Here is a 17,335-nt window from a genome sequence, read left to right on the forward strand (position 1 = left end):
TGAATGGTATTCTGCCTTTACTAGCGACTAGCTTCACAGATAGCGAACAGTCTCCAATAAAATACCAGGAAGCGTCTTGCTGTTTTGGTGCAGATTTACTGAAGGACTGTAAAACTGTAACATGCAGAAACACAATGGGTGCATATTACAATCTCATCTGGTCAAACATACATTGAAAATATAAATGAAGTAGCTCAGAGATGATCTAGACCAAAAAAACGATCTCATTTGCGAGCGATTAGCACGGTGCTGACATACATGGGAAAACCCATAGGGATGCTAACGAAACTAGCGCCTAATTTATTCTTGGAAAACACGAATTGGAAACTTACTAAACCTACTAAATTTGGTGTCTAATGGAAGCTAGCATCAATATAATCTTAATACTTACAGATATTTGTGTAGAGCCAAATTGAAAAGTACAGGCTGGAGTTTAGAGAGACTGCTTTCAATGCTTGGAACATTACTGCACTACGGAAGCATCAAGAGGACAAAATATACAAAACTCAAAACACAAATAACAGTTCCCACAAGGGGGCAGTACAGCTGGAGTTTGATGATTCTAGGCCAGGGGTGTCAAACTCAAATACACAGTGGGCCAAAATGTAAAACTTGAACAAAGTCGCGGGCCGCCATTGAACAAATGAACATTGAATGTGGAACAAGCAACACTTATTACTATACAATATATAACTTAATAGTCCAGATATGCAAAATCTGAAAAAAAAAAAGTATAATACCGGTGGGCCAGCTCGAGTAGTCATTTGGTATAGCCTCGCGGGCCAAATATAATTACATTGCGGGCCAAATTTTGCCCGCGGGCCGGAGTTTGACACCTATGTTCTAGGCAGAGGCTTCATGCGCCGCCACAAACTGTTACAAACGGTTACAAACTGTTACCACGTGTTGTGATTAATGGCACCAATGAACGGTTACGCTATGGGCTGCTCTGGGCCGTTGGGAACAGTGGCGTCCTGTCAGGATTCTGTTAAGAATGTCAAGACTCTGTAAATGTGGTACCAGTTAGGGCTGCTCGATTATTGAAAAAATAATAATCACGATTATTTTTGTCATAATTGAAATCACGATTATTCAAACGATTATTTGTTGCCTTTAAAGAAATCCATCAAAAAAGTGACAGAAATCCAGCAACAAAGTGACAAAAATCCAGCAACAAAGTGACAAAAATCCATTAAAAAAGTGACAGAAATCCAGCAACAAAGTGACAAAAATCCATTAAAAAAAGACAAAAATCCATCAAAAAAGTGACAGAAATCCAGCAACAAAGTGACAAAAATCCAGCAACAAAGTGACAAAAATCCATTAAAAAAGTGACAGAAATCCAGCAACAAAGTGACAAAAATCCATTAAAAAAAGACAAAAATCCATCAAAAAAGTGACAAAAATCCAGCAAAAAAAAAGACAAAAATTCATCAAAAAAGTGACAAAAATCCAGCAAAAAAAAGACAAAAATCCAGCAGAAAAAGACAAAAATCCATCAAAAAAGCGACAAAAATCCCAAAATTAAAAATTAGGGAAAAAAATGTGAAAAAAAAAATGGAAAAAAAAAAATTGAAGAAAAAAAATTTGAATTGTAAAAAAAATTTATAATCGATTTTTTGCAATTATGCTAATTTTGTAATCGTTTACTGTTGTAATCGAAATCGTAATCGAATTTTGATTAATTGCACAGCCCTAGTACCAGTAAGTATAGATATATCTGAATAATATCGCTCCCATTCTGGTTGGCAGTGTATTGTGGGAGTTCATGTGGACTTCCAGGCCTTTGCTTCTGATTGTCTAACCTGCGCCTGCTGCTGCTCGCTGCCCTCTCCATCGGTGGGTTTCCCTCCATTTCGAGAGAAACCACTGATTGACTGAACATGACGAACGCTCTCACGCTGATTTGCAAATCACATCTAATCATCACCCCCTCCACGAATCGGGGGGTGAGTCATGACATTTGTGAAAGATTTTTTTGGCCCAAAACACCCTCCATCAACATCACCGATGTCACGAGCCGATGCACTCTGTTAAGAAGCCTGTTAAGACGCATTAAGTAATGTTATGAGCCTCACAAACGGCAGAAAAATGCCATTTGTAATGCATCCTGCCTTTCCGTAAACTCGCCTGCAGCTGTTGCTATACTGAGTCATGTGATGGCCATTATGTTCCAAAACGCCAAATAAATGCTACACATCGTCCTCATGTATTCCCTGGTTCTCGACAGAAGGGCTTCAGTTCACAGTAATTGGGATCGTTTTTTCCCCTCTTTTTCTGCATGTGTTCTTGCTAGTTTACATAATCCGGGAAATGTCCCTGGGTTATGATCATGTTTAAAAAATGAGGCGTGTTTGCCCCAGTTCCTGAGGACTGTGAGCCGTGAGACTGACCCAGCACTGAGGGGAGGGGCCGCTGTCCTGTTTGTGCTTTGTATTTCGGTTAGCTTCATGTTTAACAAGTGGATTCACGGATGATTCGAGGAGACTTTAGGGATGTTTATTCATGAAACGCTTCTAAACCTGCTTTTGGGTTGATAAATGTTTGTATGGACACTGTGGCACTGAGGACTGGGTTCATTTGCATCGCGCTGTACTGACCTCTTAGCCCCACCTGAACCAAGCTCAGTTGGCTTTACCCAAATCTGAAAGCTTCTTGAAAAAAGTGTAAAAACAGCAACAAACATGAGACGAAAACGAGGATGAAAATGCAACAAAAGAGAGACAAAAGTGCAGTGAAAGCGTGACAGCAACACGAGGGAAGTGAGGCGTTACACTGGCCTACAGGCTGTGAACATTTAGAATTTGGGTAAAGCTGAACTGGAGAAAATGCTCTAGTATCACTTTTGAGGTTCGTTTGCCAGACACTAAGGTTAGAGCTGTTAAAGATCTTTTACCTTTACATGTTTCAGCGCCATCTGCAGGCCGTCATCAGAAGTATCACCGGCGTGCGGTGACGTGTCACTTATCAGCTGTTCTTACTTCCGAGGCGTGACCAGTCTGACGGTCCCAACAGGTCCGACAGACTGGCCACGCCCCCTGACGGTCCCAACAGGTCCGACAGACTGGCCACGCCCCCTGACGGTCCCAACAGGTCCGACAGACTGGCCACGCCCCCTGACGGTCCCAACAGGTCCGACAGACTGGCCACGCCCCCTGACGGTCCCAACAGGTCCGACAAACTGGCCACGCCCCCTGACGGTCCCAACAGGTCCGACAGACTGGCCACGCCCCCTGACGGTCCCAACAGGTCCGACAGACTGGCCACGCCCCCTGCCGACCGGTGGATTCAGGGCGACAGGGGGCGTAATCATCGGAGGAGGGTGTCCCGGGTGTGGGACAGGAGAAACGCTCCTTCGTCCCGGTTGATGGTGTCGGTGCTCCGTTTCCTGATTTCTATGGCTTCTTTTATCCAGCGTTTGAATTGATTGGTTTCCGATCCAATGACCCGAGCCTCGTCCCAGTCCATGATGTGGTTGTTTCTTTTGCAGTTGGTCCGAAATAGCCGATTTTAAATTCTCCTGTTCTGCCTTTTCTTTTTTTGTTCGTGTGAGTCGTCCCCTTGTTTCTTTTTCGCATTCTGTTTGGTGTTGGTCGTCCTGTTTCTCCTATGTATGATTTGTTGCATGATTTGCATGGTATCTCGTGAATTGCGTAGCATTTTTCCCCCTGTGGTATTTTATCTTTAGGATGTACCAGAAGAAACCAGGAGAAAATGCGCTCGGTTAAGGCGACTATACGACCAGAACTGTTCTATCCGCCGTGTGTGGGGTCTCACGATTTAAAAATCTTCCCGTGTGAACCAGTTTTTTGAGAGGCCGACCGATATGGGGTTTGTCTGAGGCCGATGCCGATATTTTGGGATGTTAATTGGTCGATTTTATTTTATTACTTTAGGTGATCCAATCATAGTTTCTGTCCCAGCTTTGATTAGTTGTCGCATTAGCATTTGTAGCATTACCATATTGTTGCTAGTTAAAGCAGCACTAAGTAACGTGTTTACCTTAATAAATCCTTTCCGTAGTCCCTGTGGGGGTAATACAAGTGTTTATGGGATGATTGGAGGGTCTTTCAGCTCCCCCTGGTGTCTCTGGATAGAAAACCATGTTTGCAACTTGACTGCCACCGGTCCAGAGAAAGCAATACACACTAATGGAATCACGAAGAAGAAGCTAACAGGCTAACGGGCAAAGCTAACTGCGGGCTAACGTCACTTTAAACAGTATTTACAGCCAAGACAATTAATAAGTTAAAAAATCGTAACTTGCTACTACAAATGCAGTTGCGCTTATGGCCTCTAGGGGGAAGAGTTACTTAGTACTGCTTTAAAACTAACGGAGCCATTGCATTCTCCAGATTCTGCACTTCAAAATGACATGCAGTGGAACAAACTTGTTGCTCACCAATTGTCATTGCGATGTTTCCCGCCTCCCCCGCGGACTAGGGAGTTGCGGGAGGACTCGTTTTAAAGCCCTGACTTAGCTCTTTCAGATGCCAACGTAGTAGAAGAAGTCTCTATCATTTTCGGTCCCGGAAATATCCACTTTTTTTCTGCGCTAGATCGGTCGATAATGTAAAAGCCCCGGCTGACATGTCAGAGTATAAAAATTTCACAATTTTCTTGACGTTTTGTCATCACCAGCAAGCCGAAGATTTCCAGGAAGTAGCTACAGCATTGCGTGGTAAAAGCCGACTTCCCAGGCCCATTCATTCACAATTATTGACATAGTTAGGATCCACGTGTTTGTACTGATACTGTAGTTGATGCGATTTGTTTTAAAAGCATGAATTCAAATCTCAAAGTCTCAGTGTTGGGAGAGGACGGGTTTTACTTTGGCATGTTTGCACAACTGACAAAAGCTGAACTCAATAGTTATTTTCTCCTTTCAATGGCATATAGGTTTGAGAGTCGTCCGCATAAACAATGTCTGTCCATTCGTTTATTTCCACAGTAGAGCTGTATAAAGCAGAGGTGGTGACAGTGATGTGCCGGTGTCATGTCCACTCACTCCGGACGAGACCTCTGACCTGGAACTCATTCATCACTGATCCGTGAAGAGACAGAAGTGTCTCTCACTGCGCTGAATTCTGAAGTGCTATATTTATATAATAAAGCAGGAATAAAATCAATATATGTCTATAAGGGCATTTGAATCAAGGTGAGACACGGCAGGTCAAAGTATAGATTTTTCACGCAGTCGTCAAAGCAAAGCTTACCCTGTACGATGCTTATTTTTTGATGTTCTGTTGCTAGCGAGGTGGAGATACCCAGGAAGTAGCTACAATATCGTACATTCATTCACAAATATTGACATAGTTTATATCCACGGTTCTTTTTTGTTCATGTATTAAAGGGACAGGCCACCGTTTTTCCATACGGAGATCTGAGCTTAGACGAGTTCATGTGTACCTGTCTGGTCTCTGTGTGTGCGTGTGCTCAGTCACGCAGTTTTTTCAGAGAGGTTTTTTAATAGCTAATTCCCAGCCAGAACAGATTTTATTCAAAAACTAAAGAAGATCCAAAATCCCCTTAGTGACTAATATATCACTGAAAATATCAGCAATTTTGGCCATTTTTAGTCTTATTTTTATATGAAAACATAAGATGCCTTTTATTTATTTAGTGATATCAATTTGACGTCTCGCCTTCAGATAAAACGGGACACATAAATGTAGTAAAATTGTGCTGAATGCAGTGGCGGCTGGTCCATTATGGGCGGTGGGCGCCGCCCCTCCTATCAATTTTGCAAATAAAATAAAAAGTTTAAGTTTAGCAAAATCATAACTTTCTTATACAGGTGTTTTATACACTGGAGTGAGGGGGAGCGGAGGTGAAGGAGAGTGTCATTTTGTCTGCCTGGTTCATCTTGTGCTGTAACCGCTGTAACAGCTTCATAAATGTGTAGTTTTGTGCTCAGGGCGGCAGGAACAGCGCCCCAAGCATCTAAACAATGGCGCTCTAACATGGTATAAAAACGTCACCAAATATCATTAATTCAGGCGTCTCAGACATGCGGCCCGCGGGCCAAATGCGGCCCGCGAGGTAATTTTTTGCGGCCCGCGAGATAATTACTTATTTATATTATATGCGGCCCGCCGGTAAATCACATTAAACACGTTAGAACTACATTTCCCATGAGGCACCGCGCGGTAGCGCCAACTCTGCTGCGGACGCGAGAATGTAAACATCAGACAGAGAAAGGGAGATGCGCCGCTGTCCCTGAATGCATCTCCCACGCTGCCTCCACTGACCAAAACAACAGCGCGTGGTTCCAGCAGCTACACCATGGAGAAGTTAAGGCTTAGACACCTTAGACACGTAAAGCAAGCGGCGATGGGCGCGGGGCAGGTGGAGACAGGCCTGTGTTTGTGGATTATAAAGTTTTTCCAACTGGAGCTGAGACTGACCAGACGAGTGAGAATCATGGATAAAGAGGTTTAAGAGCAGCAAGTTCGACGACGGATCCTCAGAAGATCGAGTGCACAGTGAGTGTAGTGTTTTATGCTTATTCTGTGGAGTAAAGTCAGCCCTTAATGTGCGGCTGTTGCACGGACTTATCTGACATGAAGCGCGTGCGTTTGTTGATGCGTTTGCCCGTGTTACACGTTGACAGGAGCGGGGTTGAACTGGTGTGACTGTCCCATAGACTGAAAAAACTATTGCCATTCTTCAGTATCTGGACAAGCCCGACGCTGATGGTCTATTCACTTTTTGTTTATCCCGATTTGGCGAGAGCCCAACGAGTCAGGGAGAGCACGGCGGAGCGAGATGTCTCTGCTCTGCCTCCAACCCGGTGTGCGCGGCAGCGATCTTGTCCACATTCGCCCAATTCTTGGCAGATTTTTGACAGAACGCGACAATTCCCAATAACCCGCAACAGCACGCAGCAGCGCGCCACCGCACGCAGCAGTGCGGGATGCATATTCGTGACAGTGCGTAATAATTCGTGCCATTAATCACAACACGCAGCAACAGTTCGTGGCGGCGCGTGAAACCTCTACCAATTCCACTCACATTCGTGATCCTGGGCCACGAATGTGGATTCGTGGCATTCGTAACGCATCGTGTCTATGTGTAACCCAGCATTAGGACATTGCAAAGCGAAAAAATTGCATTGCATAGTGTTTAAAAGCGTCACAACAGTAAAGTGAGGAGCCTTTTCTCTCCATCTCTCTCTCAGAGCTACATTATCAGGTCAATGAATATCTTAAGGACACATGTGGGAACACATGACCCATAGTTACATTAAAAATAGAGAATATGGAAATGTATTAACATACTGCAAATAATGACAGCAACATTGACAGTAAAAAATATAAGCCCTATCAGTTCTGACTGTCGGTCAGAAAAAGGTCAGAGGTCAGTGACTCCACATTATTTACATGAGGTGAATCTCACTGAGCTGATCTCAGACACACCAGAGTCTGGAAAAGTGTCCAAGTCCACACATTCATCGATGTGTTTATTATATGACAGGGTGAAAATTAACACAGAGCAAAACAAGTTTGAAGCTGATGCTTTTGCTGGTGCTCATGATCAGCTCCAGTCTCTGGTTGTGCTTTTCAACATTAAATTAAAATGACATTTGTACATTTTGCATTTCTTTAAAAGGCTCACAGACAGAAACTGGACCTGACTCCTGAAAGATCATTCACTGATGCCCAGAGCCAAAATGGGATTAATTACAAAAAACTAATTGTCTAAATCTGTAATTTCAAATCTAGAAGCTCAGCAAATGTTTGGCTGATTGGAAACCTCTGGAAGCTTAAAAATGTGCAGATCGGTAATGTACAGTCTATTTTAAAGGAATACGCCACCGTTTTTACATACTAAGATATGTTCTTACCTCACTTTAGACGTGTTAATATATCCCCGTCTGGTCTTTGTCCGTGCGCTCTGTCAGGCAAACGGAGCACATACGCAGCCTCTCCCACATGTCACATAGCTCCAAAAAAGCTCACGATAGAAGCTACCAAGCTCTTCCACGTGTTCCCTATTTAAATAAAGTTACGTGAAGTGTTTTCATGCGAAGTATATTTACCCAGAATTGTAGCATGTCGATTTTATAAGCAAATAAAAAGGGGGACTATATTGTGAGGCGTAATGATACGAGGAGTAAAACGTCCGCGCAGTAACTCCTAAAGGTTATTGCCGGAAGTGAGCGGGGGAAGTCTCAGCAGAGATGCCCAGACTTCCCGATCCACGCACAGTCGCACACCTCCTCCAGCTGTTCTGAGGAGATCCCGAGGCCACACCAGGCCAGGTCGGAGACATAGTCCCACCAGTGTGTCCTGGGTCTGCGCACGCGGACCAGGTCGTCGAGGCACCTCTGCCCTCGACTGCCACCCAGTCCTCTCACCACCCGACCCCTATGGATCACTCTGTGGGTGGTGAGTCCGCAGGAGGGCGGCCCACGTCGTCCCTTCGGGCCCAATCAGAGGCTCGCGTTCGAGCCCCAACCCCGAGCCTGGCTCCAGGGTGGGGCCCCGGCACCACCATGCCGGGCGACGACTCGGTCCTTGCTTGGTTTACGTCCGTAAGAGTCTTCTGAGCTGCTCTTCGTCTGACCCGTCACCTCGGACCTGTTTGCCATGGGAAACCCTACCACCAACAACAACAACATAGCTCCTCGGATCATTCGGGCACTCAAACAGCATTTTTAAAGAATTTATTTGTAAATTATGGTGGAAAATAAGTATTCGGTCACTTAGGGCTGCTCGATTATTGAAAAAATAATAATCACGATTATTTTTGTCATAATTGATATCACGATTATTCAAACGATTATTTGTTGCCTTTAAAAAAATCCATCAAAAAAAGTGACAAAAATCCATTAAAAAAAGACAAAAATCCATTAAAAAAAGACAAAAATCCATTAAAAAAAGACAAAAATCCATAAAAAAAAGACAAAAATCCAGCAAAAAAAGACAAAAATCCAGCAAAAAAGTGACAAAAATCCATAAAAAAAAGGACAAAAATCCAGCAAAAAAGTGACAAAAATCCATAAAAAAAAGACAAAAATCCAGCAAAAAAAGGACAAAAATCCAGCAAAAAAATTACAAAAATCCAGCAGAAAAAAGACAAACATCCAGCAAAAATAGTGACAAAAATCCAGAAAAAATAGTGACAAAAATCAAAAAATTAGAAATTAGAAAAAAAAAAATGAAAAAAAAAATTATAATCGATTTTTTGCGATTATGCTAATTTTGTAATCGTTTACTGTTGTAATCGAAATCGTAGTCGAATTTCGATTAATTGCACAGCCCTACGGTCACTTCAAACAAGGAAGATCTCTGGCTCTCACGGACCTGTAAATTCGTCTTTAAGAAGCTTTTCTGTATGGGGCCATGTATCGTGAGATTTTGAGCCAAAACCTCCTTCCATCAGTGAGAGCTTTGAAGATGAAACGTGGCCGGGTCTTCCAGCATGACAATGATCCCAAACACACCGCCCGGGCAACGAAGGACCGGCTCCGTAAGAAGCATTTGAAAGTCCTGGAGTGGCCTAGCCAGTCTCCAGACCTCAACCCCATAGAAAACCTGTGGAGGGAGTTGAAAGTCCGTGTTGCTCGGCGACAGCCCCAAAACATCACTCGAGAAGATCTGCATGGAGGAATGGGCCAAAATACCAGCTACTGTGTGTGCAAACCTGGTACAGACCTATAGTAATCGTTTGACCTGTTATTGCCAACAAAGGTTATATTACAAAGTATTGAGTTGAATTTGTGTGATTGACCAAATACTTATTTTCCACCATAATTTACAAATAAATTCTTTAAAAATCCTACAATGTGAATTCCTGGATTTTTTTTTCACATTCTGTCTCTCACAGTTGAAGTGTACCTATGATGAAAATTACAGACCTCTGTCATTATTTTAAGTGGGAGAACTTGCACAATTGGTGGCTGACTACATACTTTTTTGCCCCACTGTATATCGTTGTATCTCATTTATATCTTGCTTTTTCGATTTTAATATTTCAAATGTTCATATCACGATATCGATATGATAACGATATATCTTTCAGCCCTACTTGTGCCGATGGGTTTGTTAAGTGATTGTGTCATCATTCAACTTCCAGGTCTTTAGTCCTATTCACTACAATGGGATGATGTGACTACAATACAAGGCTCTTTTCACACATCTGATCACACGGAAATAGAACATTATATTTAGTAATGCTTTTCAGACAGTCGTTATCAAATTATTTTTTTCCATACACAATGAAGGCTTATTTTAAATCTAAAAAATATATAAATATCTTCAGAAATGGTGAGCTATATTATTCCAATTAGGTGTAAAACTGTTGATGGCCTTTTTTCTGCTGTTATTTCAGCAGGAGAATCAGATAAAGTTGTGTTTCTTGTAGGGCTGTGCAATTAATCGAAATTCGATTACGATTTCGATTACAACAGTAAACGATTACAAAATTTGCATAATCGCAAAAATCGATTATAATTTTTTTTCTCAATTTTTGTTTTTTTTCTTCAATTTTTTTTTTTTTTTTCAATTTTTTTTTCACATTATTTTTTTTATTTTTGGATTTTTGTCACTTTTTTTGCTGGATTTTTGTCATTTTTTTTGCTGGATTTTTGTGACTTTTTTGCTGGATTTTTGTCTTTTTTTGCTGAATTTTTGTCATTTTTTTTAATGGATTTTTGTCATTTTTTTGCTGGATTTTTGTCACTTTTTTGCTGAATTTTTGTCTTTTTTTGATGGATTTTTGTCACTTTTTTGATGGATTTTTTAAAGGCAACAAATAATCGTTTGAATAATCGTGATTTCAATTATGACAAAAATAATCGTGATTATTATTTTTTCAATAATCGAGCAGCCCTAGTTTCTTGCTGTGTTTGTTTATGGAGCTGTTAACAGGTTGGAGCCTGTTATTATGTGTGATGCCAACAAACATATCGATCCAGGGGATTTCCGGTTCTTGTCAAGTCAGCACTTGCTCCTTGAAGAATATGATTAAATACGCATATTCTAATTTCAGTGCGAGACACGTGTCCGCTCTTTTATCAGTGTGAGTCCTGTATCCCAATTAAAGTCAGTGGCCGGTGCTGCCAGGTTAGCAACGACCTGCATCCCACAGCCCTCCTTTGGGTTCCGATCCTCCACTATGCTTGAATATGTTTTTAGGAGGACGGGTTAACAACATGGCTAAAAGCTTAAGAGGTTTCACATTGTGCTCCATTACAAACGCTGGAACAATGCTAAGAAGCCTCCAGGGCATTCCTGTTTTCTCTCTTTTCTGTTTACAACTGTAGCTTGGCTCTCACAGAACTTCACTGTAAGCTCTTTTTCCTGGTGGAGGTGATAGACGCTTCATCTGACAAAGAGTTTCATTTGTTCATCCTTAGTATATTTGTGTTTTAAACAATAGTTGCCATTTCTCATAGACACTTGGAACAGAAAACAGATCATCCATCTCTTCTTGTCCCATAGGGCTACGATGAATATGACCATGTTCTAACTTGGAGGATGGTTTGGATCACTGTTTGAGAATTGCAAAGTATCTCCATAAGTGTAATCACACCAGCTCGTCACTGACTACAAGTCGGTATTAAATGTCATGATGTCCCTGTCCCTCAGCACAGGTGAAGCTCCATATGAAATCCCATAGAGCTCCACTGTCCCACCCACCTCCAATCATGTGTCTGGATCCCACGCAAAATGTATTTTTAAAATAAATTATAAAAAGTTATAAGATAATGTTGCCATATTTTCAAGTAGTGTTTTCTTTCTTGTAAAACATCGGCGCAATGGTCGGTCGTTAGCACAGAGCTCGCCTACGTCCTGTTTTAAAACTCTTAACATTGGATTTTTTATTTTTATTTTTATTTTTTATAATTGGTGCAACAAATAAATGTGATATTTTACATCGGTTCCAGGCGCGTGACCAGAAGTGGGAGGGACTGTCACTGATTGGCTAACTGTGAAGCAGTGCTTCCAAGCTGGGGGGCGGCGCAACACCCACCAGCTGAATGCTGATTGGCTGTCTCCGCTTTGACTGACAGCTCTTGCTCTGTGTCTGTGAGAGCAGCATTAGCGTTAGCATTAGCTGCTGTCACTGTGAAGCTACAAGAGGAAACTGAAGCTGTGAGACCAACATGGCAGAGCTGGACTTTATTTCACTCATGGACGACATGTTTTATGGAAACTTTTTTTTATTTTAGTGGAGAGTAAAAAGTGTTTTCTGGTGTTAGCTCCTCCTGCTTTAGCTGCTATAGAGTTCAGGAATGTCCACAGTTACCATGGAGATCCGCCATCTTTGCAGCTGTTAGCATACATTTCCATAGACTAACATTAGCTAAAAACGGTATAAAAAGTGGAGAAAAAACCACTGGAAAGACTCGTTAGCTGCTGAGATACTGCTGGTAAATACATCTAACACACTGTGGTCTCCAAGTGTTTTAATGTGAACAATAACTCCAGTATTTTAACTTTTAAAATCTCCATTAGTTTACAATGGCTGCTAATCCCATAATGCTTAGCAATTTGACGTCACATTCCCGAATAGGCATGGTAAGGTAGCGCAGCGGTTAGCTCTCGTGCCATCAGCTTGGCTCCACATCTGGAGAGGGGTCCCCGGGCGCAGTCCTGCCGCCACCCACTGCCCCTTACGGGTCGTCCCAGCGGTGTCACAAGATGGGTCAAATGCAAAGGAAGCGTGGGAGCTTCCAGGGATGATCGCTGATGGAGATACACGGTGTGTGTGTGTGTGTGCAGGCTATGTGAGCAGAGAACAAATGCAGCTTAAGCTTAACACACCAGGAGCACCAGGATATTTAGATGCAAAAGATAATTGTGTTTACAGCTCACATGTACATTCAGCGGACAAATTGATCCGTCATTCGCTCCCGAAACATCCGTGTCATCTGCTTTGCGGCACAATACTTTTACTCTCCACAAAGCAACAAATGTGGTGTTTAAATTTGATGTTTGTGGGATCTCCACCCCTTGCACCGAGCCAGCAAACAAAACACTAGACCGGATGAAATGATGAGTAGCTACTGCTAAATAAAGAGGAGAGACACTTGACCTTCATTATGCGTTTCATCAAACAACTTAAAGGCTAAGATGCAGTTTTTTTTTGTACAGCATATAAGCTGCTGTGAAGTTTAAAGTCACCCTTTGAAGGTGAGAAATAACTTTGTAAAAGGTTTCCCCTGGCGTGCAGTTTCATTTGCATATCTCTGTGAGTGTTTACTTTGTGATACAAGTGCTAAATTTGGGCCAAGTGTTGCCTGGGATTTTGTGTTGGAGGTAAAGCACGTACGTGGGTCTCTGGTTAGTAAAGTCTAATTTGTGTTTGTGGTACGAAAGTGTTTGAAGGGTCACTTTTTTGATGGATTTTTGTCTTTTTCTGCTGGATTTTTGTCTTTTTTTTATGGATTTTTGTCACTTTTTTAATGGATTTTTGTCACTTTTCTGCTGGATTTTTGTCTTTTTTTTAATGGATTTTTGTCACTATTTTTGATGGATTTTTGTCATTTTTTTGATGGATTTTTGTCACTTTTTTGATGGATTTTTGTCACTTTTTTCTGCTGGAATTTTGACATTTTTTTGCTGGATTTTTGTCATTTTTTTGATGGATTTTTGTCACTTTTTTGCTGGATTTTTGTCATTTTTTTGCTGGATTTTTGTCTTTTTTCTGCTGGATTTTTGTTATTTTTCTGCTGGATTTTTGTCTTTTTTCTGCTGGATTTTTGTCATTTTTTTGATGGATTTTTGTAATTTTTTTGATGGATTTTTGTCTTTTTTCTGCTGGATTTTTGTCATTTTTTTGCTGGATTTTTGTCATTTTTTTGCTGGATTTTTGTCATTTTTTTGCTGGATTTTTGTCATTTTTTTTGCTGGATTTTTGTCACTTTTTTGCTGGATTTTTGTCATTTTTTTGCTGAATTTTTGTCATTTTTTTGCTGGATTTTTTTCACTTTTTTGATGGATTTTTTTAAAGGCAATCGTTTGAATAATCGTGATTTCAATTATCAAAAAATAATCGTGATTATTATTTTTTCAATAATCGAGCAGCCCTAGTTTTAAGATAGACAATTCTTACAAAATGGGACTTTGTTGAAAGATGTCGGTGCCCTGTCAGATGAACACTGTTGTTTGCTTTCACATGGCGCTCTTCGGCGTGCTGCTATAATGACTGAGGTATTGAAGTTTGTTGTTCATGGATCTGTAAAAGGGAGATGCTATTTGATCATTGTGAACACTAGTGATGCGCGGGACAGGGCTGGACTGGCAGAAAGAAAATCGGGCCAGGACTTTTGGGTCAAGACCGACCGACGAGGCCATAGCAATACTATAAGCCCTTGAACAAAAACAGTATAAGCTACAAACCCGAGGACAATAGCTGCATGTTGTTCAAGCTCATAGCGTTCACCATTTCACCTTGTTTTTTTACAACTTGCTGCAACATTTGTAAAAATTCTGAAACGATCTTAAAACGTGGGTTCCATTAATGAAGTTCCTCTCGCGACTTTGACACAAATAAACTTCACAAAACCAACCAAGTTATCACACTGTTGGTTTAGGTAATGAAATGTAGAACTCACCACGGAGCTCGAGAGGTGTAGAGAGAGAATAGAAGTCCTCAAAGGGCAAGAGATTGTAGATCTTTTCAATGGAAACCAGAAGCTATTTCCAAACTGCACGCACTGACGACAAGTCACCTGACAACTCCCAACATGCACTTCTTTGCAGACATTTGTCTAACTACAAACTACAAGTTTGATGTTCTGTGGGTCCTGTGGGTGTTATAATACCCTGTTGGTAACACTTTACATTACGGGCCGGTAAGTCCTTGGTACTTACAATGGTACTTATGGTGGTAATTACAGTTGTAATTTTAGGTACTTATTGTGGTACTTAAAGGATACTATAGTGAGAATTACAAGTTATGTACTTCTGGATACAGTGGTAACTCTTAGTAATGAAGTTTGTACTTCTTGTTTTCCCTAATGCTGTTTTATGTTGTTTTATAGTCACACAATCCTAGAAATTACGTCTGTATGTAGAAGTACCACATTTACTACTTATGAATTGCTGCTGTAGTATTCTTGAATTACCAATAAGTACCATAGATGTATCACTGAAACTACTAGAAACTATCATTTAAAGTACCAAAGTACATGGAAGTATGACCATTACTAAGCGTTACCACTGTATCTCTTAGTAATGAGAGATACAGTGGTAACTCTGAGTCTCCCTAACCCCTAACCCTAATGACCAATAATTCTGACTTTTAGTACCGCAATAATAACCTAGTAATTATCCTATAATTAGACTAAGTACCACTGTCATTACTAGTAATTACCACTATAAGTACCACGGACTTACCGGCCCGTAATGTAAAGTGTTACCAAACTGCTTTCACTTGAATTGGCAAATCTGATGTGAGGGGTATGAGTAATGTTATATCTGAGAGGCCTATTGCTCATTATATATACGAGATTATCTGGGAACCATAACACGAGAAAACATTCCAGCGGAGAGGTGTAAAAGATACCTCTGGTGGATGAATTGTGCAACTGCAACCAAATAATGATGTGAACGTCAATAGAATTTGCACTAGTTTCTGTTTTGGGCCGGTGTGGTGCAGTACAGGCCCGTTCACTCATCTGGTCTGACTGGCCCCAAAAGTACGTCGGCCCACCGGGAAAAGCCCCGGTGCTCCCAATGGCCAGTCCAGCCCTGGTCCGGGTATTTATCAGCCCGCCCCGTATGCGCATTAACTAGCATCTGTCTCGACCCACTGCTTCTGTTTTTACAAACCGGTTTGGTAACGGTCTAATCCTCGGTGACGGGCAGAAAGTACAGTGGATTAATGTTGACGTCTCCTCGTTTCAGGGAGCAGCCGATCTTCAGCGCTCGAGCTCACGTGTTCCAGATCGATCCGGCCACCAAGAAGAACTGGCTGCCCGCGAGTAAACACGCTGTCACCGTGTCCTTCTTCTACGACATCAGCCGCAATGTGTACCGCATCATCAGTGTGGGCGGGACTAAGGTAAATATGTACTACGATGTGTACGGCATCAGCAGTGTGGGCGGGACTAAGGTAAATATGTACTACGATGTGTACCGCATCATCAGTGTGGGCGGGACTAAGGTAAATATGTACTACGATGTGTACCGCATCAGCAGTGTGGGCGGGACTAAGGTAAATATGTACTACGATGTGTACCGCATCATCAGTGTGGGCGGGACTAAGGTAAATATGTACTACGATGTGTACCGCATCATCAGTGTGGGCGGGACTAAGGTAAATATGTACTACGATGTGTACCGCATCATCAGTGTGGGCGGGACTAAGGTAAATATGTACTACGATGTGTACCGCATCATCAGTGTGGGCGGGACTAAGGTAAATATGTACTATGATGTGTACCGCATCATCAGTGTGGGCGGGACTAAGGTAAATATGTACTACGATGTGTACCGCATCATCAGTGTGGGCGGGACTAAGGTAAATATGTACTACGATGTGTACCGCATCATCAGTGTGGGCGGGACTAAGGTAAATATGTACTACGATGTGTACCGCATCATCAGTGTGGGCGGGACTAATGTAAATATGTACTACGATGTGTACCGCATCATCAGTGTGGGCGGGACTAAGGTAAATATGTACTACGATGTGTACGGCATCATCAGTGTGGGCGGGACTAAGGTAAATATGTACTACGATGTGTACCGCATCAGCAGTGTGGGCGGGACTAAGGTAAATATGTACTACGATGTGTACCGCATCAGCAGTGTGGGCGGGACTAAGGTAAATATGTACTACGATGTGTACCGCATCAGCAGTGTGGGCGGGACTAAGGTAAATATGTACTACGATGTGTACAGCATCATCAGTGTGGGCGGGATTAAGGTAAATATGTACTACGATGTGTACCGCATCAGCAGTGTGGGCGGGACTAAGGTAAATATGTACTACGATGTGTACAGCATCATCAGTGTGGGCGGGACTAAGGTAAATATGTACTATGATGTGTACAGCATATATATGTCTATGGTACAGCATCATCAGTGTGGGCGGGACTAAGGTAAATATGTACTACGATGTGTACCGCATCAGCAGTGTGGGCGGGACTAAGGTAAATATGTACTATGATGTGTACCGCATCATCAGTGTGGGCGGGACTAAGGTAAATATGTACTACGATGTGTACCGCATCATCAGTGTGGGCGGGACTAAGGTAAATATGAACTGCGATGTGTACCGCATCAGCAGTGTGGGCGGGACTAAGGTAAATATGTACTACGATGTGTACCGCATCATCAGTGTGGGCGGGACTAAGGTAAATATGTACTATGATGTG

At 42.0% G+C, this 17,335-nt stretch overlaps 1 protein-coding gene across 3 annotated transcripts in view; it reads left to right on the plus strand.

The window, feature by feature from the left end:
• The window catches only part of LOC306981356 (homer protein homolog 3-like), a 112,158-nt gene that overhangs the window by 34,974 nt on the left and 59,849 nt on the right, over positions 1-17,335 (plus strand). For all 3 annotated transcript variants that reach the window (XM_079580951.1, XM_079580949.1, XM_079580950.1), the window contains exon 2: positions 15,861-16,017. In XM_079580951.1, the coding sequence (XP_079437077.1) occupies positions 15,861-16,017 (157 nt within the window). The remainder of the gene's footprint in view (positions 1-15,860; positions 16,018-17,335) is intronic.

Source organism: Gobius niger, assembly GCF_951799975.1.
Source record: "Gobius niger genome assembly, chromosome: 22".
NCBI lineage: Eukaryota > Metazoa > Chordata > Actinopteri > Gobiiformes > Gobiidae > Gobius > Gobius niger.